Consider the following 27442-nt stretch of genomic DNA (forward strand, 5'->3'; position numbering starts at 1 on the left):
AAAGAGAGAGAGAGAGAGAAAGAGAGAGAGAAAGAGAGAGAGAGAGAGAGAGAGAGAGAGAGAGAGAGAGAGAGAGAGAGGCAGAGTGACAAAAAGAAATTTCAGAGCAGAGGCTTCAAATAGCATTTCAAATACTGTTCACTGATATCTGTCTGTTTTGGTTATATATAGTCTATGCACTTCTAGAGATCCTTTTTATATGTTTGTGCAATGTGTGTATTTGTGTGTGTGTGTTTGTGTCTGTGTCTGTGTGTGTGTGCATGTTCATGTTCATATGTGCAAGATTGGTGTACATAGGACAGATCATGAATTTGGAGGTCAGAGGACAATCTCAGTCCTGATCTTCTACTTCCCTCATCTGAAACAAGTTGCTCTTGTTGCAGTTATTCTGCACATGACAGGCTATATAAGCTCCTGGAATTTTGCTGTCTTCACCTCCCACCTTTCTGCAGAAGTACTAGAATTATAAGCATGTACTACCAGTTCTGTTTTTACATGAATCTTGAGGATGTAAACTTGGTCCTCATGCTTAATTCAAAAGCTAGCCTCTTATCCTAAGGGCACATGTTTTTTGTTTGTTTCTTTGTTCATTTGCAAGTAAGTTATGATACCAAGTTTGTAGTCTGTTAGTTTCATCTACTTCCCATGAGTAAGATAATCTTTCAGGAACTGTTTGGAAGAGGAAAATTCATAATATGCTTGGAGACTTCCTAGGAATCATCTATATAATCAAGAACCTCAGAATTTGCTTAGAGGCTGAGGGGGTGGCTGGTAAGAGATGGAGACCCACAATTTAGGCTAATTTCCTTCTGAGGACAATGAGAGAATGGACAGAAGCTCAGGCTGCTAAAGAACCCAGAAAAGAGTTAATTTTATCAGCTGGCCATATGAGAAGGCAATGGAAATAGTAACAGATTCCTTAGAGCCTTTATTATCCTATGGGAATGTTTGAACTTGGTTTTAAGAGAAGGAAAGTGTTGGGGGTTATATTTGAGAAGATTAAGGATGACAACATCCTTTCAGAAAATTTAATGAGCTGCCTTCAGAAGAAGGTAGTTTTCTTAAGCACAGTCATCAGTAAATGTGCTACAAAGTTGTTTTGTTGCAAAGATTTAAATAGCTCCCATTTCTAATAGAGTATAGCATGAGTTAACAGAGTTGAAATAAAGTGAATTTAGCATTTTTCAAATTGAGGAAAGTCTGTTCTTTATTGCTAGAGGAAGTCTCTTAACACAAATTCCAGTTTGCTTGTCATTTTTCACTATTTATCTGGATCCCCTCTCCAATAAAAGGTGTAGTGCGTAACATCTGCTTCTCTTTCAAAGCCAGAGTTTTGTTCTAATCAGTACTGGCCATCTGGATCTCCTATGAACACCACATAAAGGAAAGAAAGCTGTCACAGTGACCATAACATCCTCATCAAAAGCATCATCTGTCTGTATCCTCACTTCCCACTAGGGCATGTTTTTGTAAAAACATAAGGAACCAAAATGTATTTATCTTTTGTGCCTTATGATATCAGCTTTTCCTGTCCAGGATGAAGCAGGCAATTCCTGATGGTGGAAGATGAATAATCTAGTAGGCATGGATGATCTTGTGATTCAATTTAGCCTCATTAATAATCATGAACTAACACAACTAAACATCAGAGTGTAAGGCAATGTATGCAAGGAACAGATAAAAAATGAGCCCAGATGTGTGAGCTCTCCTGTGTCACTACAACATTGGTTCTGAGTTTGTAATGTATACTTATATGCACATATATGCTATTCAAGATTTTTACAAATCCCTGGTCCTTAGATAAGACTGCTTACTGCATGCATCATTGGTTAATCTACATCAAGTAAGGATGTGACTGCTGAGACTTGTAGTGAGATATCCGTCCCACCCTCACCTGTAGGGTGAGGACAAGATGGGGATTGAGTTTAGGTCTGGGGTCCAGGCAGGTGGCTTTCTCTTATGTGTAGTTGGGTCACAGGGAGCAGCCTGTGCTGATCCTTAGAGCAGGAACCTGCACAGCCATGTGATTCTCCCTGAAATAAATTATATTTAATGTATATTTGAGCCTGGTCTCATAAATCATCATCTTTGCCTCCACAGAGACTATTTATGAGTTGCCAGAAAACTGGTACTTCTTGGTTATTCTTTTGTAATTGACCCATTTTTTTGTCAGATTCAAAGTTAAAAGTATCTAAGATTTCAATGACTCCTTCCTGCCTGTTGGTGCCTGCTGTCTACGAGGTCAAAGAGTTCCTAATTTCCATTCCTTCATAGTTCATAACAATTTTAGTGTTGCTACCATTGTTGGCACTTTCATCAGTGCCATCAGCAGAAAGATCTGTTATTTTCTAGCTGTGTGATATGGAGGAGCTATAAAGATTCTATTACCTCACTTATAAAATAAATCAGTCACACCCAAATGAATCTACTGGGGAAAGACACGCAGATTGTTTTGTTTGTTTGCTTTTAAGACACTAATAATAAAGAAAGTCTTAATGAAACAAATTGTGCATGCATGTTCATATGTGGACATGTATGTAGAGCTTTGAGGAAAAACTTCCTATATAATTCGCCATCCCTGAGGTCAGCCACCTTTTCCTTGAGACAGTATCTCAGCATCCTGAAAATTGCCATATAGGTTATGCTGACTGACCAGCTACTACTCTTGATCTTTAGATTTCAGCCTCCCCATGTGTCGGGAATTACAAGTATGTGCCACCATGTCTGCCATTAAAAAAACATGGGTAATGTGGGTAAAATTCAGATCCCCATACTTTCAATATAAGCACATTACAGGCTAAGCTATCTTCTCAGCTCTGTGGAAACTTACATGAGGGAGCAGGAAGATCGAGTTGGGGAAAGAATAGAGGAAAACAAGAAAAGAGACACCATCATAGAAGGAATCATTATTGATTTAAAGAGAAATCTGGCATTAAGGAAATATCCAGAGATCTACAAGGATGACCCCAACTAAGAATCTAAACAATAGTGAGGAGGCTGCCTTAAGTGCCCTTCCCCTGTAATGAGATTGATGCCATCCTATAGCATTCATACAGTAGCTGATGGAAGCAGATGCATAGATTCACAGATAAACACTGAGTGGAATCCTGGAATCCTTTTGCAGAGAGAGAGGAGTGATGAGCAAAGGGGTCAACACAAGGTTGGAGAAACCCACTGAAAGAGCTGATCTGAGCAATGGGGAACTCATGGACCCCAGACTGACAGCTAGGAAACCAGCATAGGACCAAAATAGGCACCCTGAATGTGGGTATCAGCTAGGAGGACTAGGCAGTCTATGGGGCCTCTGGTAGTGGAACAGTATTTATCCCTAGTGTACGATTGGACTTTGGGAGCCCATTCCACATAGAGGGATGCTCTCTCAGCCTAGACACATGGGGAGGCTATGTCATGCTCCAAATGATGTGACAGACTTTGAAGTTCCCCATGGAAGGCCTGCCCCTGCTTGGGGAGCAGAAAGGGTATAGAATAGGGAGTAAGTAGGGGGCAAGGAAGGATGTGAGGGAGAGGGAACTGGGATTGTCATGTAAAACAAGATTGTTTCTAGTTTAAATTTAAAAAAGAGAGGAAAGAACAAAAGCAATCTATTTTAAATTCCTACATGTAACTCTTAAAAATAGATGATGGGTAGACCAATAAATAGAGAGCTAGGTCATAGACAGAGAAGTAAATGGCAGTATGGAACTCTTCCTTACATTGTAATTTGTAGCACTATATGATATGTTCTAGGAAATCTCAGCATAGTACAGGATTTGCTGTAGACATGCAGTGATAGACAACTCCATTTTCACCTCTCTTGGCTTGACTGCTTGCTAAGAAAGATCTCAAAGTTGTCAAGGGAAACAAAAAAGAAAACAGCCTTCCAATCCCCCTATCCCCAGCTTAGATGCAACCAAGTTGAACTATTTCCTCATAATGTTCTGAGCATAAAGTTATTCACTGTTTTACACACTTCCTACACTTCCTAGACACAGAGGTTAGAAAATTATTTGACAGGCAGTAAGTACTAAATACATTTATTAAGACTACTTATCATTGTAAGCGTCACTGTATTCAACCTTCTATTTTAGTTAATTCTTCCACCTTACTGTTTATCATTACATAAAACCCAAATACCTCTTATTGTTCCAAATCTTTTAATGGAATCCTCACCCATAGAAGGTCATTTATTTTTTTACAAAAATATTAATTTGAGAAACTCATACGTGAACGATACATCTACATCACTCCCATACTTCCTACTACCCATCCTACTCTTTCTAGCACCATGACTTTCCCTCTCAAATTCAAAATATCTTCATATATATACATATATATGTACTTATATATATGTATATATATGTGTATATATATGTGTGTATATATGTGTGTATATATATACATATACATGCATATAAATATATGGTGTTGTTTAGCCAGTAACGAGACACGAACCATGAGTCAACGGTCCCATGTGGAGTTTATTGTTAGACAGGAAAGGAAGGGGGGAGAGGGAACCAACGCACAGCAGAGAGAGAGAGAGAGAGAGAGAGAGAGAGAGAGAGAGAGAGAGAGAGAGAAATAAGATACAAGAGAGAGAGAAAGTAAGAGAGCAAGCAGGGGGCCGCTTAGCTTAAAAAGGGCAGTTGCTCATGGTGATGATGTAGCCCCATGGTGATGTAGCTGCATCACTATGTGTGTGCCTGATGGTTGTGAAGGGGCAGAGTTAGTATAATGCCTAATGCCAGAGTTCCTACAATTCTTACCTCTTATGGTAATTAAGAAGGTGGGTTGTTGGACATGGCAAGTCAGGGAATAAGGGTGTCTGGGGTTCCCAAGACTGCTTCCTGCTGACCTGAGGCATCAACCATCTTTGGGGAACTTGAGAAAGTTGGGATATTGTCATGTCCGGGGTAGCTGGTTGCTCCATCGCAATCCAGGCTTTGATGGAATTCTCTGGCACCTCTTTAGATCTGTTTGGATGTTAGCAGAGTGGAGGAGGAGGTTAGGTTTAAAAAAGTTTTTCTTAGGTCCTGGTATTTGAGGGTAAGGTTGTAAGATGAGGGAGGGGCTCCGAGGGGGTCCTAAGATGAGGAAAGGGAATTTTGGGACTAGAGAGAGGTTGAATAATATCTGGAGTGAATCTGACCTGTTAGATGGGTCCAATTTGGCTTCCTGGAACTTACAAGAATCCATTGAGTTTGTGAAAACGTAAGTATTAGAAATATTAGCAGCATATTTGTGTTAGAAAAGACTTGGCTGGAAGCATTTTAAAATTGACAGAGCTTATCAGAACTTTAATATTAAGACTATGAACAGTAGTATAAGGAAGTGAAAGCTAGAACATGTTTTATTTTTTTAATGTCTCAACTCACTTTCTTATATTAGCATCTTATTTAGATAAACCTTAGACTACCTGTTCATGAAATATGTTTTATGACAGTTAGGGCTCTGTCTTGTCTGTTTAAGCTGGCAAAGCTACCAGCCATCAAAAGCATCAGAGTTCTTAGAAGTGTAAGATTTTACCTGAGATTGGAGAATGAGAGACTTGATAGGTGACTGCATAGACAGCCAGCCCCAAGGTTCTCCACAGTTGTTGAAGTTAGAGGCTCCAAGAACACCTGCCTTTTGTGAGAGTGAGACCTGTGAACTGGGAATTTTTTAGGAAGCAACGTGGAGAAAAGTTGATTCCAGTGTCCTCTTGTCCAGTGAAGAGTCCTTTGAAGCAGTTGAGGTAAAGGGCAGGGTTGCTCAGTGACCAGCATTGCCACTTTGTTGGTAGAGTTTCTTCAGAGGTCACCAGTCTCCTTGGAGGAAATGAGGTGGTGCCAGCAGCTGGCCTGTCTCTCTGTTATAAAGAGCTTTTTAATAAAACATTTACATACCATGTTCTCTAGATCTCTGAGCATTTGAGGACTGTGTCTGTTTAGTGTATCTTAGTAGAAAAAAAATATCTTTAGTGACTTTTCTTAAGTACATTGGTGACTATAGAAAAATTTTCTTTGGTAATAGAAGTTTTACCTTAGTAAGCAGCTTACAGGAAGGATTGGGTGGTATAAATATTTTGTTAATTTGAAATAGACATTTATAACTTTAAACATACTAATTAAATTTAAGTTGATTAAACATAACAATTAAATTTAAGTTGACAGAGATAAGTAGATATACCAAACAGGACTGGATAAGAGTAAAAGGCAGAACCAGAGTGTAATTTCTGATATGTATGTTGTAGCAGACAGACAGATTTAAAGAATCAGTCAGTGATGAGAAGACAGATCCATTGTAGATAGAACAGGAGAGGCTGGAAAGGCACAGTATTCTATAAACAAGCCATGTAAAACTGAGTCACTGAAAAAAGAAATTAGAGACAAAAATAAAAGCACAAAAGAGACAAAAAGTAAACGAATTGTATCTGTCAGCAGGTTTTGCCAGCAGAAGCTGGCTAGACTGAATGGGCATGCCTACAGCTAGGTCACATGGTAAACATGGTGGCCTCAGTAAACACATTTTCAAGCTAGGCCACAAGTTAGGCCCCCTGGTTAAGGAAGCCAAGATGGCGGCCTCTGTAGGCACATTTCTGTCTGCCAGCAGAAGTGGCCTTTTTCTCCATGAGTGAAGCAGAAAGATGTGTGACCACCATAGTTCTAAGAAACAAATGAACAGCCAGTGCCAGGGTATAAAACCCGAGAGACCCCTCATGGGTCTGAGCCGTTAAAAAACCTGAAAACCTCAAACTTCATTCATGGGGAAAAAACGAAAAACTCTTAGAGCGTCCCAAGCAGACGCTAACCCAAGCCAGGCCATTGCGAGCTGCTGGCATCTGTATGGAGAAAAATATGGGAGAAGGGCATCAGAGAGTAAAAGCTGCGTCGCGAGCAGACACTAACCCAGGCCAGGCCATTGGGAGCTGCTGGCAGCCACATGGAGAAGAAACACGATAGAAGCCTAGCTGGATAGAAAAGAGGAATTTGTCATTCCAAGCTGAATGAAAAAGAGAGATAAAACAGGACATCCCCAGGAGGAAGGTGGTTCCTGCCCTGAGACGGGTTTAGTCATGGTGGGAAGTGGCAGGAAGCCTCTGTGGCTGACAGGAGGTTTAGTGTGCAGGGAACAGAAAAGTAAGACAAGTGAGCAGAAGTAGAGGCCGCATTTGTAACCACAGATCACTGGTAGAACGTGGGTGCCCCAAAGCGGGCACATGGTTTGATTTAGTGCGCCGGGGGGGGGGGGGGGTGGCATAACTCATCCTCCTTGGAGAAACCACAAAGTCAGATTTACACTTATCTCTACAGCCTGCCGGTTTCCTTCGTTAGAACTCTGGACCCGATTCTTTCTAATCAGACCTGGTTCCCTGCCTAGGGGAAAGGACCTTGGGGAATTTTCCAGTGAGGTGACCTTCTCAAAAGGGGGGGGGTGTATTGCGGTTTTTCAATGGAACTCTGGGCTAGCCTGAGTGCTGCCTGAGTGCATTCATCCAGGTAACAGAGCAGCATAGTACCTGAATATATGCTGTACGAATGCATATATAACATACTGAGCCCATTTAGTGTTGCTCATATGAATATATATATATATATATATGTATATTTATTTATTTATTTATATGGCCACCCACATTGTATAGAATAACCAATGGGTAATCTAGTCCCTGGAGGAAACTAATTCTCTTTCTTTCAGCAACTGCTGACCACCTGTAGCTTTTCATCTAGAATGGGGACCATGTGGATGTATTCTGTCCATCTTGACATGTTATCTGGTGTTTTCGTTATACTGGTCTTGCTTCAACAATTATATTGTAGAGATTTCATAGGTGCATCTTGCCCTTCAAGTCAATGGAACATTATCTCACAGCCATTCCTTTGGTCTTCTCATTCCACATGCTCTTCTGTAATTTCCTACAAGCCACAAGTGTAGGAGTAGCATTGCAGATTCATCACTTTGGGCTAGGTAATCTATGTTCACTTATCCTATAAATTTTTGTTGAAAGCTATCTTTGTGGGGCTGCAATTGGAGTCAGCCAAGTAGGCCCAGGTTTGTATCTGAGTGAGGAAATGTGGATGAGGGAAAAGCTAGCTAAAAGGGGGTTAAGAATCAAACACAGAAACACAGGATAGTTATCAGGAGAGCAGATTCCATCCATACTGAATGTGTCTTAGTTTACTCCTACACTGCCTTACGTAGTCTATTGTTATTTAGATAAGAGACATCCACTTCCAAGGGGAAGACATCCTGTAGGCACAAAGCTATAGACTTAAAGATATAAAGACATTTTAAAACTCTCTGACCATTTTCTAAATGGAATGGACTCCTTTAAATGGGTCCTGGCACATTTTAAAGAGTTGTGGATCTTTGTAGTAGTATCCATAGTTGCAAAAAGAATTTTTTTGATGAGGGGTGAGAGATACACTTGCCTTGGGTATAAGCAGAGGCATTTAGGAAGCCAGAGTTACATTGTTTTATGAATATAGCAGCAGCAGATTCTTCTTTGTAGTCTGTGGATTCTCTATTCCTGGGTAAATGGCTCTGTTTACAGTATCCAGCATGAATTCCCTCCTGATGAGTAGGCCTTAAGTCAAATTAGACAACTCTTGTTTACCCCTAAAATAAAAGTACCACTCTTTTGCTGCTTTAGGTATCTTACAAGCCTAGTCATTGTTGTGTTTCATAAACTTTATGATGGATAAGCTGCCAATTGCTTATTACCCTTGGCAATTGCATATTACCTCCAATTCTGTGAGAACCAGTCCTCAAGAAGTCATCCCAAATCAATTTCATATCAGTCATGCAACTTACCATGTTCAAAATATGTGGATCTTCAGCAATACAATCTTACTTTTATGTTTGGAGGTAAATTGAAAGGAATAGCAGTAGCCTCTATTATTTTGAAAGATTTTATATTTCTCCAATCAAAAACTCATGGGAAGTTTTCACATGCCTGGTACTGGGGTTTTTATTAAATGCTGTATGGCTCTTATGTGGAGCACCATCACTTTATGTGAGGTAACTTTATTGTGTGTGTGTGTGGTTTTATATATATATATATATACATATATATACATATATATGTATATATATATGTATATATATACATATATATGTATATATATGTATATATACATATATATAAAGCAAGCATAGAACAGTGTTTCTGTCTTTTCAAGGCTCCATAGTATTATTTATCTTTCCCTCTACTATAATGGCAATAAACAGTTGTGGTTAAGCAAGGATCTCTGGGGTAGGATATAAAATTCTTTGGGTACATGATAAGGAGTGGTATAGAATCTGACAGGAAATTCTGAGAAGTATGGAGTGGGGGGAAGGATTCTCACCCACTGTTTTGTGGTATTACAAATCAGTACAGCCACTATGAAAATCAGTGTGGAGAACTCTCAAAAGGCCAGAAGTCTTACACTGGATCTGCTTGAGTGCCTGAATTGTAAGCAAAGCTTTTTGTTTTAATAGATTCTTCTCTGTTACAAAACATGCCAACAACAGTTTCCCCTCCCTATACTCCTTCCAAGTTCCCTCCCACATCCCCTTTCTCTCAGATCCACTCCCTCTCCATTTCCTCTTCATGAAAGAATAGGCTTCTAAGAAACAACAACCAAACACAAATCAAACAGGATGCAATGAGACACAGAAAAAGCCCTCATATTCAGGCTGGACAAGGCAACCCAATAGGAGGAAAAGAGTTCCAATAATAGGCAAAAAAGTCACAGACACACCAACTCCCACTGCTAGGAGTTCCACAAAAACACGAAACTCATAGCCATGTATATATATGTGGGAGACAGGGTACAGACATTGTAGGCTCTATGCCTGTTTTTTATCTCTGAGAACTCATGTTAGCGCAGCTTGGTTGATTTAGTGGGCCATATTTTCCTGGTGTCCTCCACCCCCTCTGACTCCTACAATCAATCTTTCCTCCTCTTCTTCTGCAGGATTGCCAGATCTCCCAGGGGAGGGACCCAAAGGAGACCTCCAATTTAGACTCCCCCTTCTGCATCATTTCTGGCTATGTAAGCAAAGCTTGCAGTGTATTTTTCTTATTTTTACTACTTTATCACCAACTCTGTTTATCTAGGCCAAGAAAACAATCTGTTTTCTCTGATCCAATATGTTATTTCATCAAAAATTAACTTTATTTCAGTTAATCATCATCAATTAACTATCACAGTCTGAAAACTTCTAATATACAGTAAACATTCACCACAGTCACCTACTACTTGAAGCAAACTTCTGTGCCTTCCATCATGCATTTATGATTCTAACTTGATTGCTATCATCTTGTCTTTGTATTTCTAAATCCCAGGATACCAGTTTCTTCATCTGTATTTTTAGAAACTTGAGGCATACTAGAAAATCACACATAAACACACGCATATAAATATAGGTTTATGTGCCCCACATAGAAGTATGCAATCGCAATTAGATATCACCCTTGTGTTGGTGTTTTTTTTTTAACATTCTTCATTTGAGACTTACACTGAAAATTAACATCTATTAGAAAACTGTTTTTAGCTTGTGATAGATCTTTAACTGAACTGGTTCTTTGACAAATCACATGTGTATAAATGTCACTCAGGTATTATGATTAGTATAACCCATATTATCTATTCTCCCTCCCATTCTTACTAGCCACCCCTCCTCCAACCTCTCATCCCTATACATCCTTTTTAAACATTCATGTCTCTTTTATTCTTTTTTCTTTGTGTGTGTGTGTGTGTGTGTGTGTGTGTGTGTGTGTGTTGTTTCATACTTTGGGATCCATTGAGTTTAACTAGGATCATCAGTGTGACCATGGCTTTGGAAAAATGTATTTGTTTGGGAGTTTAATAACTACTGCTAAGTCCTTACTGCATGACAAAGAAAACTCTTGTGAAGCTTATCATTGGCACAGTGCAGGTTTTGGAAGCCTTGGTGCCAGTTGTTTCACAGTTTAACTCTGGCTTCCTCCTCAGCTAAAGCAAAATCCTTATGGTTTAGAGCCATGTAAAGCTATGCGAAGTTTCTGAGCATGGGAGCACGAAAGAAATGAGCTCTTGTTTTGGAAAAATCTAAGCTCAAATACATACCACAATTTAGAACTGGCAAACTCTTAGGCAAGCTCCCCAACCCCCAGAAACAGCTGATCAGACAAAGGTTAACTCTTGAATCCCAGGCATCAGCCTGGGAATCCAGCATGGGACTGATCAAGACCCCCGAATCTGGGTGTCAGTGAGGAGGCCTAGGTAATCTATTGAGCCTTGGACAGCAGATCAGTACCCATCCTAAGTATACACACGGTCTCTGGACTCCCATAGAACAATGTGAGGTGCACTCTCACCCTGAACTCTTGGGGAAGGGTCTAGGCCCTGCCCTATATGAAATGACAGACTATGGACACCCCCATGGAGGGCCTCACCCTCCCTGGGGGAATGAGGGGATAACGGGGGGGGGATGGGGGGGAGGGCACGGGAGGAGGGGAGGGAAAGGGAGAGGGACCTCGTACTGACTTGTGAAGCAACCTTGTTTCTTATCTAAATTTAAATTGGAAAATAAAAAAATATTAATAAAAAAATGAACATTTTCAAATGTAAAAAAAAAAAAGAAGATAACTCAAAAGCTAATGGAACACTTGAGTCAGTGTCTCTTGAAAGAATCTCATAGTCTTAGCCTCCACAATTTTCATGAGTTTTTCTGCTCTGAGTGTTACCACACTCACTGAGGGCTAGCACTGTGTCTGTCAGCTAGGTGTTCATAGTTCTGAAAATCAGATGAATTTACCTAAAGGGCTCATGTTATCCCAAAGAAATGTAACATAGTAATATAGTTGGCATGTCAGTTGGCATCGGATAATCAACATAACTGTACTAATAGACAGTAAACTATCTACAGTAAACAGTCAAATTATCTACAAAAAGAATAAAATAGATTACTTCTCTTTTACGTCTATGAACTTCTCAAGAATTAGCTGGAGGGCAATGCATACCAATGTAGAAGAAAATAGTATCAAGGAAAGTAATAAATCTAAGAGGGAATGAATTATGTACATTTTGTAAAATTGGGGTTATAGGGAACATTATTTGGTTATTTATTTTTCCCTGATTCCCTGAAGTGACTCCCAAACTGAGGATGAAAAGTTGCACATCACAAAGAAAATTCACAATGTTATACCTAAGGAGACCGTTAATGTTGCTCTGGTATAGGCAAACAGAACTAACTTACAGGCCTCCTTTTAACCATTCTCAGATGATTTTCTGCTCAGGCTTTTCAAGTTCAACAAATTGGTTTGAAGTTTTCAGCTCTAATTTTATTGTGGGAATAGAGTTTTTAAAAATGTGTATACTGGTAGGATTAAGACATGATGTAGGTTGTTAGAGTAAAATGGACCTGCCTCCCTCTGTGGGTAATTAGAACAAATGAGTATAGAACCTGAATGAGATGAAATAATCAGTCACTCCTCCATCAGGCTGGATAGCTATGATCACAACAGGTTGCCTCTGTGACTGTACAGTATTGGTTATTGAGTCTGGACAAGAGTCCAACTAAGAGGACAGTTCCAGAAAATCTCAGGCTATTTGGACCCTCACCTACTGACATCCATAATACCATCTTTTGCTTTATTTGTTGATATTACAATTTTGAATTCAATATGCCTCAGATTCAAAGAGAATTTAAAAAGACAATAATTTTGATACACTTTATTGGTAAAATAATCATTACAGGTATCATTAGAGTTTATGTCTATTATATGTAGGAAATAGATAAATATTTTTGAAAATAGTTTTGAGCAGTTAATCAGGATAGTTACAAGTATTTCATATTAGCTAGAGAGACTGGAGACATGACTCCATAATTATAAACGTTTGCTGCTTCTCCAGAGGGCCCATGTTCAGTTCTCAGCACCCACATCAAGAAACTCACAACTGTCTGTCTCCAGCTCCGAAGAATAAACCACTCTCTCCTGGGATCTGCACATACCATTGATTCACAAACTTATACACAGACACATACAAAATAAATTTTAAAAATCTATAAATTAGAAAGGTTGACATATATGGATAACTATATATTAAAACTGTAAATCAATACTGACAAAATTATTCTAAGACACATATTAAATTATGCTTTCTACTCCAAAAATATTGATGCTAAACAGTGAGAGTTTTAGGTTTCTCCTTTTCTAAATTGAAATAAACCTAGAATGAATAAGATCAATGGGATAAACTCAGCTTTGGTGGATTTCTCTGATTCTTCTTTATTTTCTACTTCCTGTGAGCAGATTAGCAACTCCACCCCCACCCCCAAAAGGAGGTGAGGCAAATATGAATGCTGGTTTATTTTTCCACTGCACCTTGTAAATGTTAACGTATTTTCAGTGAAACTGTCAACTTTTTGTCCACTCAGAAAGTCAAATGTCCACGCTGACATTATTCTAAGGTGCTGAAGACAAAGTTTCCAACCACCTGTGAGTCTGAGGTAAAAATACCAATGCTTTGTTACAGCTTTTGCCAACAAGAGAAGCTACCCATGACCTTCCAGTCCTGTGTGATCCCCAAAGAGTGCCAAGTGTCCGAGTGGCTGGAATGGAGCCCATGTTCAAAAACGTGCCATGATGTCACATCCCCCACTGGCACTCGTGTAAGGACAAGGACTATCAAGCAGCTCCCAATTGGAAGTGAAAAGGAATGTCCAGAACTTGAGGAGAAAGAACCCTGCTTGTCTCAGGGAGATGGCGCTGTCCTCTGTGCTACGTGAGTAAAAGTGAGAGTGTCATGTCCTCAGCTCTCTGATGTCACAAATATTTGAAACTTGTTATATGTGTATTCTGACTTAAAATACTTTTTCAGACATAACAATATAGAAAAGGTGAATTTTTTAATGTTTTAAGAAGAAAACTAGAATATCTCTTCTGAATGTGCTTCTTATACAGAATGAAAATGTATTTAACCACTACACTTCTAAATTTCCATAAAGACTAGATTTTACCAGCAATTCTTTTAGTGTATTCTGTAATATTGGTTGATGAATCATTTTAGTAAATGGCACACAATGAGGACATTAGATTGGATAGGTTACATATTTCTTTGCTGAAATGAGTCAGCACCTTCACTAGAGATATTGTTGGTATGTAAATGAGTCTGTCCATGTTCCAATAATACTTTATTGACAAAAAACAAGAGACATGTTAATTTTGTCTTTGGTCTACCATTTGTCAGCATCCAAGCATTCGAATCACAGATTCCTGTAACCTACTAAAATTTATTAATGTATATAACAATTTCAATTAAATAGAGTAAAAACAACTACACCAAAATTAAGAGGTTTTGTAAGTGTTGGGAGTTGGGTTCTTTTGTTATTGTTTGTTTGTTTATTTCATCACAAGCATATATTATAGGGTGTAGTTCACATTAAAGAACCCAGTAAGCGTTCATTGACCTTAGATGAAATAAAACTAGTTCTTAAATATTTGCCAATCCAACAATATTTTCCTTAAAAGAGACGTTACCCACTGAGCCATTTCTCCATATGGGGACCCGGGGGGGGGTGGAGCGAGGGTTCTGGTGGAGGGACAAGGGAGGAGGGGGTGGGAGAGGGAGCTGGGATTGACATGTGAGGCATTCATGTTTCTAATTTAAATGAATACATATACTGAGGGGGGAAAAGACATTACAAGAAGTTTGCATTCATAAACCACCGAGAGGCAAATTAGTGCTATTTGTATATCGACACGATACCACCACAGATAGCAATGGTTTACATGAAGTCTTCTACAGTGCTTTGCAATCAACTAAAATCTTCCCATGCAGGAAGGGACTGAAAAACCTAGTTCCCATCTTATGTTCTCCAGGTCTCACTGACTATAGTGGTTCTTCTCTATTACAGAGCCCAGGGATACTGCCCAGACTTCCTGATGTTTTCTCTACAGAAGTTTCTTCTGCTTTTGTCTAACCATGGTGCCTCATTTTTTATCCTCTTAAATCTTCGAATACCACATAAAGCAGATATCATTGATTATCTTTACTTTTTAGGGTAACACTTTTCTTGGACTATATCAACTACTTATATTATTGAAATTCTGTTTTTATCGCGGGACTCCTTAGTATGACCTAAACTGGAATGCCATTCTAGTTTTTTTACTATGTTATTCTGACTCACATAGAAAATTAAATGCTTCGTTTTACTTTCCTTTAACCAATTAATACAACCAAATCTCAGTTATCCATGTATCTGGAAATGTTGTTCCTTCATAAACAAGGTTGAGTACTGTTCCTTGATGGCCCAACCCCACAACTGTGCATCTCCAAATCCCCACTTATAAAAATGAAAATGGGAAGAAAACTCAATTTCACTGGCAAATTACTCACCATTGACAGATTCAAGCACCCAGAGCATACATCTAAGGGCACCTTTAACCATTTTGTCTAATTGAGATGAGCACATCCATTTATATCTCTGTTAGCTATTACTCTGATGCATGGGGAAGCATCACGGTTAGACTGACAAAGTGCTACTTGAGTCATTTCCTCTGGGCTTTTAACACATCTGCTTTTGTAGAGGTGTAGAAATGCTATCACTTTCTATTGTTGGTGACATGAGGAAATGCTTCCCTGTCTGTCTCCTTCTAGGGAAGAGTCAGGCCGACAACTCCAACATTGCTTTCAAATCATAATTGTGATTAGAACTCAGAGAATCAGGGATCATCTTTTCTGTGCTTTACTAACAACATAGTCAGCTTTTCCCATCATTCATTGGCATTCATCAGGATTGCTGGGCTTTACAGAGCATGCAGATGAAACACTTCTGATTCTTGACAGTAACAAGAAAGCTCTGAGTTGCTCTGTTATATTTTTAAATCTAGCATGCAATTATAATTTTGCTCCAATATGAATAAGCAATTTTCATGCATTTTATTAAAAGCAAAACAAGTGTTTGGGTTCATCATTACTTAGAATGTTTGGCATCCTCAGATTCAGCCTGCCTTTGTTTATAAGCATTAAGAGAGGGCAAGCCCGAGTTCAGTTTAATTGCACATAAAATTTCATGTTTTCAGCATTATGTTCTTATTTCATAAAATATTGATAAGTAACTTCCAGCAGTTGCAATTAAAACAGGAACACTCTACATTCAACCCCTCTAAAGGGTGCCAACTTGAGGACAAGGAAGCTGTTGAAATAGAATCTGGGAGTCTGTAATGGAACCAGAGGAAATATGAAAAGAGTGGAGAAATATTTTTCCTGAATAAGCAATGCTGCCACCCTCACATTCTCTTCATCTAGGTATGGCTGGAGAACTACAGAATGGACAGAGTGCCACGTGGACCCTTTGCTCAGTCAACAGGACAAGAGGCGTGCCAATCAGACAGCCCTCTGCGGAGGTGGCATCCAGACCAGGGAGGTATACTGCACACAGACCAATGACAACCTGATCTCCCACTTAAGTACACAAAAGGACAAAGAAGGTATGTGATACTCCTCTCAAATGGCTCGCTCATGAAGACTGAGCAGGTGGTTGCCCTTGAGGAACATAAATAGGCATGGGGAACAGGAAGAGCGCCCTGCCATTCACACTGTAGTTAGAGTCCAAGACAGTTAAAGAGTAACTTACCTGATGGTTGGTAAGAAACTTGACACAACTCTGCCTTGGTCAGGTTTGATTTGTTTTATAGGTTTCTTTAAAAAAAATAGTAAAAGTCTCTAGCACTGAAATGTACAGGTAATTAGTTATAAAACTAAAATTTTATTTGTCTTGTAAATACATGCATATACTACAAATATATAAAATGAGGAAAAATGAATATGAAACTCGTGATAAACTTTTTAAAAATCTCATTTTGTTAAATTATGACTAAAAATAAACTAATCTACGTATATTTGGTTTTCTCTTGTTGCTGTTTTGTTGCATATATAATTTTATAATTTATTTATCACTTATTATATGTATATCATGTGTATAGTTGAGTAGGTTGTTATATGTTTCCTACATATATAAATAAAACCTGTCCAGTCTGTATAATGTTACTCGGATATGTATGGTTTCAGAGCTGCCCCTTGGTAATAGATAGTCAATTTGGGGACTGTTCCTTAGGAAGACTATTTCTCTTGCTCTCAACATTCTTTAGTTGCCTAAGTTCTTTGTCTAGGGTTGAATCTCCATAAGCCATCCCCCTTCTGTGCTGGCATGTCTAATGGTGCCATCCATGTTCAGGCTTTGTTTAGGCTGCTCTGTTTTTTAGACTTCACAGGTGCAGTTCCTCTGACATTTCTAAGAGACAAAATGTCACAGCAAGCTTCCTGTTCCTGTCACTCTTGCATTCTTTTCACCTCAGCTTCTCTGTGATCCCTGAGCCCTATATGTAGGAGTTGCCATTTCTGGTATTGGAAACTTCCAAATACTTGAGGTTAGTGAAGTCGTGGATCTTGGAGGAGAACCTCCAGGTGCCATTTACTAAACCAACATAATTCCTAACTACACTCTAACTTTTGTCCCTATACTCATAGATAAGTATAAGCATCATCCCTCATTTTTATTATATTTTAATCTCAGTTTGGGGACTGGATGGACAAGTGTGAAAAAGAGCAAGGGAATTCAAAATGGCTACAAGAGGATTACAATGTTATTAGATCAAGTTTACACTGTGTACTTTAAAACAGTTCTGTAAGTAGCTATTTATCTGTATACCAGCAAAACTCCCAAGACTAACATGTGAGGATATATTATTTATGATTTGTTAAAGCCTGTCTGAGGATCCTGAAAGCAAAGTCAGCCTTAAACTATAGAGATCAATCAGTGGTGGACATACCTTTAATCTCAGGACTCAGGATTAAGAGGTAGAGGGATCTGTGTCAGTTCAAAGCCACACTGACTACACTAAATTGGACCAGTCCTAAAAGAAACAGCTCACACATAGATGATTTCAGTACCTGGAATCTCGGGTATTTAATTCTGGTACTAGGGTAATGGAGAGAGAAGTGATATGGCTGGTCAGAGAATGGAATATAAGGAGGAGGAGTCAGTCTCTGAGAGCCTTTTGCCTCTGAGGATTCCTATACACAGGACTACCATTTCAGCTTGGTAGAAGTAACATCTACTACCTTGGCTTCTTTGCTTCTTTGATCTTCAGCTTGAAGCCTGAACACCGTATCTGTTTCTGAGTCTTTTACATATTGTGCTAACTTAATCCATGCAACATATATATATTGGATATTAGCAAAGTAGGTATAACCAAAGATCCAAATATGTATATAAATAGGATGATATATCAACATATATTTCATGTCATAAAATTCTTAATTTAAATCCATCATGATGGTACACACAGCAACAGTTATAACAGGCTATGGTGACCTGTGTAACTATGATTTACAAAAACCAGAGTGAATAGCACTTCAGCAGAATGACCACTGAGAAGCTGCTTAGAGGAAAGAGGGTGAGAGCACAGACTGTAAGAGTTTGTTTCAGGCAGAGAGACTAGTATGTGTTAAGGCACAACACTAAAGCAAATTTAGAACAAAGCACACACAGTGAGTGTGGTACATTTGACAACTGGGAATGGAAGAGAACTTCCTAGGAAGCATGCTGATTGGGAAATGAAAAACAACTAGTTCATAAAAGAAAATAAAAGAAGAGAAAAAGGGAGAATATTCAGGGAAGAATAATCAGAAAAAGGAGTAGAGTGAGGGCCGGAAGAGAAATGAAAACTTTTAAAACAAAGATTGGCTCCACCATCTAATCAAGTGAAGCAATGTCAGTGACCAATGATAAGCACTGAGGTTTTGCATTTGCAACTTCCAAAATTTAATTGTTCTGCATCCACTAATTTTACCCAGCATGTCAGCTCATTTAGGAACATAACCTTAGGACAAATTTTACTACTAATGTAGCTTGAGGTTGTGAGGAACTAGCATAAAACACAAATGTTAGTACATTATTATTTTCTTGGCCACTTTAATGGCTGCATTCTGAAAACTTTTAGGTAGATTTATTGCGGTAGGCTTTTCAGAGTAGTATAATTTCATTGCTCGAGGTAGATCAGATTTTAGTTTCTGAATGTCAATTATGTCTTGTAGGTTATTACTTTCAGAAGATCATGAGAATGCTGGACTGCAACTGGCTATGTTTTAAATTATTTTTTCAGAGCCCCTCACACCCCTTCTAAACCACTGCAAAGAACCAAAAATAAAACAGAAAGACAGGAACACAAAAGAATATCATTATTAAGATGTATCTGTTAGAATAAAGCAAATGCCAAAGAAAGGTCAGTAGACACTAAATAATGACTTCACCTAAAATGAATATTTATGACTGGTATGCATGGCATGAGTAACTTAGGAACGCATATTTCTTTATATACTGAGAATATTAATAAGCCTCTTATAGGGTAGAGGTTTTCTTTTTTGGTTTGCTCTGTGTGTGAGTGTGTGTGTTGAAAAACAGCTTCTTCTTCTGAAAAGTAATTGTTTTCCTTCCTCAAAACATACATGTGAGGTTTTCCTTAACAGCTGATAGCGTTTCCCTATAGAAATGATCCAGTATAGCAGCATCCCAGGAGTGACATATTTGGATTACAAATATGAGTGAATGGAGGACAATTAGACTGTCTGTTGTGAAGATTGTTAACAGCCTGTTTCCTGCCATAAATACAAAAGACCAAATCTCATGTGTAAAGAAAGAGGGACCTCTCAAACCAGCCCCTACCACTATGCCCCATTAGAAGACAGCAGACTCACAAATCTTGACTGTGCTACCATGCACACATCCCCCCACATTCCATCTATATGGAATTTATTTCAAAGAACAGATTCCACGCTTTCTTTTGCAGGTTCACACTGTTCTATAGATGAGTTGTGTTCACAGGTAGCAAGGTATTTTCAACATCAGCCAAAATAAGCTTCCTCACACACAAATAAAGCAGGCGATATGAAGTTCATAGAAACCTGTTTTATTATTTTGACAGGTATGTCTCATTATGAAATAGAATGCTAATGCCCATATTATCATGATGGCAGGGCCACCTTTATCACTTTTCTTCACTGTTTTCGGCACTATTAAATAAATCAAACCATACTGGTCACAGAAATACTCCTACCAGCCTTAGTTTGCAGAAAATTAAAATATAAGTGATGATTGCACACATATGTTTAGTTTAATACACCATAGCACTCAAATTGTGAAGTCAAATTATCATCACAATATTGTGTAAGCTAGTGATAGCATTTGTAGGCAATACAAAAAGCTGCTACCAGTAGGTAATCCTTGACAATGTTTCTTCTACAATATCCAGCCAGAGGATGACTGCATCTCTTTAGAGGAAAGGCCTGGCAAGCTCCATACTGAAGTGAATTAGTAGTGGAGACCTAACATTTTTGTTCATCGACCTGACCAGGATTTCAGGCAGCTGTAGATGATGTCGAGATCATACTAGGACAAAATCAGCTTTTATCAGAGTATGACAAGATAGAGCCCATGGGGATGTGACCCATGTATATCTTAGACAGCAGCTAAAAATATTCCTCATTGAATGCTCATCTTCAGTCGAGTAGGAACAAATCGATTGCTTTCACAGTTCAAAGGGAAACTAAAATAGATTTTTAAGTCCAGTAACCTAGAGATCCTTTTACTGGGTACAGGTTAAGCATAGTCTGGTTTATTGAAACTAAAAGAGTGTGAAAGAGTAGATCAAGCTCACGATGATTTACATCATAGAAAACTTGAACAGGTGTTCTGTAGGAAGAACATTAATAAAGTCTGAATAACAGTAGAGAGACTCAGGTTGCGAAGAAGGAGAGCCCAGACTGTGAACATGCAGGATGAGGTACAGCAGCAGAAAGGATTGATGCTTATAAAAGATAGTTGGAAGGAAAAACAGTTGAACTGGAAAGTATAGAAAGCTTTATAAACTCATACTTTCCCATTCTCTACCAAGAAATGAGACTAAAATGGTCACATTCCTCTTAAGTATAGTGTAGATTCACTATGCTCATATCTTTATATCTATAGATTTAATAATAAGTACACTTTAGCCATTGCTTATCTTGAAAAACAGGAAAGAAGGGCTTTGCTTATGATACTAATTCCCTTGCGTTACAGAAAATGACTATCACAGTACATCAAAGTTTAATGGTATACCTTTCCTGTACATCACTTTTGAAATAACAGGTGGGTGGGACGATTGTATGTCACTTTCCCATCACAACTGTATATCAGAGTATCACATCCTGGGAGAAACTTCACATCTCACTGATGAGATGCTTAACTACCTCAGAAAAGACTGTGCTTTCACTCTTAGGATCCTAGATGTGTATCAAGCTATCCCATGACATGTAAATTATTTCTTTTTTTGAGACTTAATATAATATCATCGTAGGTATAGATTACAGATAATAATAATTACTGACTTCAACAGGTATTATCCTAACTTATACGTAATAACCGTGCAGACAGTTATATAAAGTGTGGTAATAAACACTTTTACTGAAAGAAATTAAACACTTTCTATAAGTTCACAATTCTAAACATTCCATTCTGTGCTTAACTAAGCCTGATAAGGTAAATTGAAACAGAAGTAAGAGACATGGTGGCTGCATTTTGGAAATATAGCCTTATTGTAGATGAAATGCACTATAGTTGTAGGAAGTACGACACAAGAAAACCCTGAAGAAATCATATCTTCCTTGCCAGGGAATTCTCTGAAAAAAAAAAACAGAGGATTGATACCCTCTGCAGTCTCCTTCTGATCTGGGGATGTTAAGAGGTTTTGGCCAATGGGATAAATGCTAATAAGAACTCACCTGCTGGGAATTAGATTAAGGTGGTTAGTGTTCTGCCCATAGGTGACTTCTGAGACTTTTTATAGGAGGAGGAACCTACCTATAAGATCTCAGAAAGTATTCAAGCAAAAATACAATCAAGAAGAACTGTATTTTATCCACATGCACACAATGATTCCTTGTCTTTGGCTTGGGTCATGTGCTCAGAGTGTTTACAGCCCCCACTGTTTAAAATTTGTCTGAAAAATGTCTAAAACTCTCTATCATAGGCAGAGACCATACTTACACTCACTCTGACCTTCACCTACAAAGGAGAAATTAATAGCACCTAGGAATTTGAATAGAGAGGTTAGAGCAACGGATGAGGCAATATTAATGTACTTTGATGAGTTTGGTCACTTCAAATTCTTTTTTATCTTAAAAATATTTGAACATTTTAAAATAGTTTTAGTCTCTCTTTTTTAACTAAGTGGCTAGCTTAACTGTAGTTTGTACTTTCGTCCTTAAGGCTACTTTCAAAGAAGCCTGAGACAGAACTCAAGAAAGGCTGGGTTTTGGTTCTACTTTTCCTTGTATTTGTCTCCATTTTATTTAATTTTATTTTTCTGAATATTCATACTTAAAAGTAGCTCTCCCATTCCATTTTCATCAGGATGACAGACTACATTATCTCAATATTATCATTTCAAAACTACTTAGGCACCCAAGATGTAATGTTATTTTAAATGCTTTTAAGGACAGAAGTGAGCCCTTGACTAAGGAATTCCCAGAACAAACCATGGAAGTATGCTGATGCATTTCTGTGGTTGCCCTGGTGTAGGGAATGGTGCAGATTGAGGGTTATGCATTAATGTGACTTAGGAGCAGTGTAACAAACAAGGGGCAGGGCACAGAAATAGTAAATTGCTGTGTCATCTAATGAGGTTATGGCTCCTTGAGTGCTTCAGGAATCCCGGCTTCCCTTTCAGGGAACTGACAACATAGCAGGTCAGCTTGAGTTTGGAAAATGAGCCTCTCCAAAGATACTCAATGATAGGCCTGTACTCAAGTTAAGCTTGTTTTACTTTCAATTTTATGGTTACTTTGGGAGACCTAAGGGAATAAAAGATGGGAGAATAATATACAAATGGTACCAGGGTAATGTTTCCATCAAAATAAAAGTAAAATTATTAAAGGGGATACCTAAAGTGAAAACAAAGGACTTCCACAATTCATTGCACCAGCAAAAACTGCAATTTTTTTTATTTCTGTTTGGAATAGTACAGGTGTTAAAATGATGTTGAGTCTGTAAATTGTTTCACAATAGTAATTCTGCCAATCCATCATCATGGGAGGACACTCCATCTTCTTGGATCTTCATTTCTTTTCTCAGAGATTTAAAGCTTTCATTGTCTAGGTCTTCCACCCATTGGTTACACTTAGTTCCTATCTTTTTCAGCTATTGTAAATGGAAGTGTTTCTGTGATCTCTTTTTTTTTTTTTTGGTGTATAAGTTGATTTTTTATTCTGCCATTGCTAAATGCGTTGATCATTTCTGATGGAATTTTGGGGATAGATTTTTGTATACTATGTATAATACCATGTCTGCAAGTAGGTAAAATATGTTTTTTTCTTTTCCTATTTGTGTCCTTTAAGTTCCTTCTGTTTTCTTACTATTTTAGGGGTTCGAGTACTTTATAGAAAATGAGTTGAGTAGTGGACATCCCTGTCCTCCTGCTTTTGATGGTAGTCTTTCAAGTTTTTCATGTTTCTTTTGTGTTTGTCATACACATCCTTTATGATGATGATGTTTGTTTCCTCTAATCCAATTCTCCTAGGACTTTAGTCATGAAAGCATGTTGTATTTTTGTCGAAGGCCTTTTCTGCATCTATTTAAATGTTTATGTTATGTTTATCTTTAAATTCATTTCATTCTTCATAGCACTGTCAACTTCTGTATGTCAAACCATCCCAGTATCTACTAGGTAAAGCCAATGTTATATGAGATTTATATGTGTGCTGACATTCAGTTTGAAGTATTTTACTGAGAATTTTTGCGTATATGCTCATCAGGGATATTGGCCTGTAATTTCCTTTGTCGTTGTTATACTTTTACATGTCTTTGGCATAAAAACAATACTAACTTCATAGAAGGAGACTGAAAGTGATTATTTTCTTTCTACTGTTTGGAATAATTTGAAAAGTATTTGTTGATTGGGAGCCTGGATTATTGATACCACGTACTAACACTGTTGCAAAATAGATAGACTAAGAGATTAAATATTATATGTAATTATGTAATTAATGATGCCATGTTTGTTTAGAAAGTCCAGCTGAAAAGTTTATCATATTAAGGAAATAATATAACTAGAAGAAGTACAAATGGCTGGGTCAATTAAGTGATATTTTACATAAAATACTCTTTAATAATCATAATTACCCAGAATTTCTACAGAATATATAGACTACAAGATAATATTTACAAACGTAAGACTCAATAGAATTTAGTTACTATTAGTTACTGCCATACTACTATAGTTCAATCGTGTATCCAAGTGGTTAATACTTTGAAAATTGAAGGAATGGAACACACATTAAAAAAAACTCATGAGCATGTATCTATTCCTGTCTCACATTTCCTTTTTCTTCCTTCAATTTACTAATGGAAAATGTAAATTCCATTGACCAAAAATATTTTTCAGAAGAGTAAAAAAATCATTTACAAATGTTTCTTGAACAAAGCTTCATGTGATACCCTAACAAAATATATGGACAGTATTAAGATAAAAGCACGATAGGTAATGATTTTATGGTATGGTAAGAAGATAGAAAAAGAAAGTATTTCCAGCAACATGAGTTTATGTCAATATTTATAAGTATCTAAATTTAAACCCCAAACACCTACTAAAAAAATAATAGTACTAACATTTACAAAAATGATCATATTGGCTAAGGTCCTATGTTAATTATTTGCCTGTGGAAAAGTGCATGCCTCAAGGAAGAAACAGGTAAGATCAAGTGCTTGACAGTAACTCATCCCGTGTCTGTTCTCTCAAGTGTTGATCTCCTACAGATACATGCAGTCTACTTGGCACTTCATCTTCTCAATGGATTACAGCCGAGCAATTGTTCAGTTACATCAAAGGCTGATACGTTGAAGATTGAATTTCTCATAAATAGCCTTGATCCTTGTTATCAGAAATCTTAAAACCTGATAGTAATTGCATTTGCAGCTTGTTTCGACTTGAAGTTCATAATTGACCTGAGACAGACACAGGAATTTCTTAGGAACATGCTATTTTAGGACTATCCACTTCCACTCTGAGTGTGCCTTCAGAAAGATGGTCCATACTAGTTAATTTTTTATTGTTGTGATAAAATACCCTTACAACAACAACTTAAGATAGAAAGGATTTATTGCACCTTACAGTTCATGGGAGGTCCAACATAGTTAGGAAAAACTGGCAGTTGAAGCATGAGCCCGCTAAACATATTGTATCCAGGCAGCAAGTGTAGAGCAATGAATCCGGGTGTTAAATGGGCTTCTATTTTTTTTAATTCAGTATAGAACCCTAACCCATGAAATGGTACTATGGAGTGTTAGGGTATGTCTTCCCATCTCAACCTAATCTAAGCAACCCTGACAGAGGATCTAAACTATCTATATACTAACTCAAAAAGAAACGTATCCAAAGAGCCCTCTCAAGTTGATTCTGGACCTTGTCAATTGATAATTAATTTTAGCCACTATAAGGACTTTTTATCAGATAAATGATTGGTCTCCAAAGCTTATACCCTCAATGTGTGGTTCAAGATCCACCTGAATACTTTCAGAAAATGCAAACAAATCCTTGGTGTTACCTGTGGCACAAATAATAAAAACCCAGAGTCAGATATTGGGATTCAAACTGAAGCTCAGAAAAGCAAAGCAACCAGCCACTAGAGAGTTCTTACCTCTACCAATGCTCAGACCAAAGGGGAGATCCACTGAACCTCAAGTTGCATCTCCAAACTCCACTGCTCCTCAGACTGCCTAGACTGCAATACTCTCTTCAACATGGCTAGAGACTAATTGCCTACATGAGACCCTTTGCTTCTTCCTTATTCCTCTCTAATTCTGGGATTAAAGGCTTGAGCTCTGTTTCTCTTGTTAACTGATTCTGGGTGGCCTTGGACTCACAAAGATATATCTGCCTTTGTCTCCTGAGTTCTGGGTTTAAAGGTGTGTGCCACAACTGCCCAACTTCTATGGATAACTAGTGTGGTTGGCTTTGCATTCTGATCTCCAGGCAAGCTTTATTAAATCATAAACAATTTATCAGCACAGTTACCCAGTGAGGTTGTGATTCTGTAGGTCAGAAAAGGCCATGTTTTGTGTCTTGAAAGATAGTCACCATACTACAGAATTACCTCTTGAAACTTAGTTACTGAGCAGTGAGAGGGATTGAGATTGTGGAGGTCTGATTCCCAAAGTTGACATATTTTAGGATGATTTTCTAATGAAATAAGGCAATGAATGAACCATTCCAAATGCAAGTCACTCAGGATTTACTACCAGAGTTAGAGAAGCCCAGCAGGTGAAGGGCCTTAAACATGAAACTTCTTATATGCTTCTCAGTTAATCTTCCTTTAATTCTAACACTGCTATTGGTCTTTATTTGGACAAAGAAAATCACCACTTTAAGATTTAAAATAGGACAGCAAGTACCTATGTCCAGAAAAGCCTGAAAAGGGGAATGAAAAGAAGTCACTACTTGTCCTCAGAGATGAAGTCGTCTTATCTATACTCAGAGTCCTGTTTTAGGGCACTCGGTTGTACAACTGTAAAAATCTATTTATCTTTCTGGAAAATTTGGGGGCAACAACATAATTTCATTGTACTTCAGACTTATTACCTGAGATGAAAAAAATCCATAACTGTTAGTACAGGACCTTCCCTTAATAAGAGAAAGATAGAGTATAAAATTTCTCCTACTATGACTTGACCAAATGGCTATGTTTTGTATTCTTTTTGTAACCCTTAAGCACTTATTTCGTGGAGTTTGTTGTAGATGACTGATAGCACCAGAAGGAATTCTGAAACTAGCACTCAGGGATGTGCACTGAAGAATGAATAGCATTTTTGTCAGAGGCACACTCCTGCTATGTAAGGATGTAAAAGAAATGGTTTGTGGCTGGCACTAGCTGTTCACTGCCTTGCTAATGATTACTCAATAGGGAGTAGGTACTCTCTCTAGTGTTAACAGAGGAGTACAAACTACATTGTGGAACTCATTAATATTTATTCCTTCTAAAAGCAATGGGCAATAAAAAGGGAAATAAACTGGGGAGAATAGTAATGGGGAAAGGAAGCCATGACAACAGATTCATTGTGGAAATGTTTCACCATTTATTGCACACATACAAAAAATCCCTATGCAAAATGCAAGGATTCATATTATTATATTATTAGTCTGGAACCCAGTGTAATGCTATTACATGAAGTCATTTTTAAATATTTGTATTGGCATAGTTAATTGTATACAAGTATGACATTGCCAGTTTTATTAAATAAAAATTAAATATTGAAGACAACGCATTCATTTTAAGTATTAACATACTTTTATAATGATATGTATTTGATGTACTTCATTATTATTTTCTATTTTCTGAAGTGAACAATGCTGCACAGTCTTAGTGTAAGAGCCCATTCTGTTTATACCCACAAGAAAGAA

At 37.8% G+C, this 27442-nt stretch overlaps 1 protein-coding gene across 2 annotated transcripts in view; it reads left to right on the forward strand.

Moving 5' to 3' along the window:
- The window catches only part of Thsd7a (thrombospondin type 1 domain containing 7A), a 407489-nt gene that overhangs the window by 212656 nt on the left and 167391 nt on the right, over window positions 1-27442 (forward strand). For both annotated transcript variants that reach the window (XR_005869715.1, XM_005080956.4), the window contains exons 3-4: window positions 13485-13733; window positions 16260-16441. Coding sequence is in view for 1 of the 2 variants with exons in the window: in XM_005080956.4 (XP_005081013.2) it covers window positions 13485-13733; window positions 16260-16441 (431 nt within the window). In the remaining variant the exon portion in view is untranslated. The remainder of the gene's footprint in view (window positions 1-13484; window positions 13734-16259; window positions 16442-27442) is intronic.

This window comes from Mesocricetus auratus, unplaced genomic scaffold, assembly GCF_017639785.1.
Source record: "Mesocricetus auratus isolate SY011 unplaced genomic scaffold, BCM_Maur_2.0 Super-Scaffold_100019, whole genome shotgun sequence".
Classification (NCBI taxonomy): Eukaryota; Metazoa; Chordata; class Mammalia; order Rodentia; family Cricetidae; genus Mesocricetus; species Mesocricetus auratus.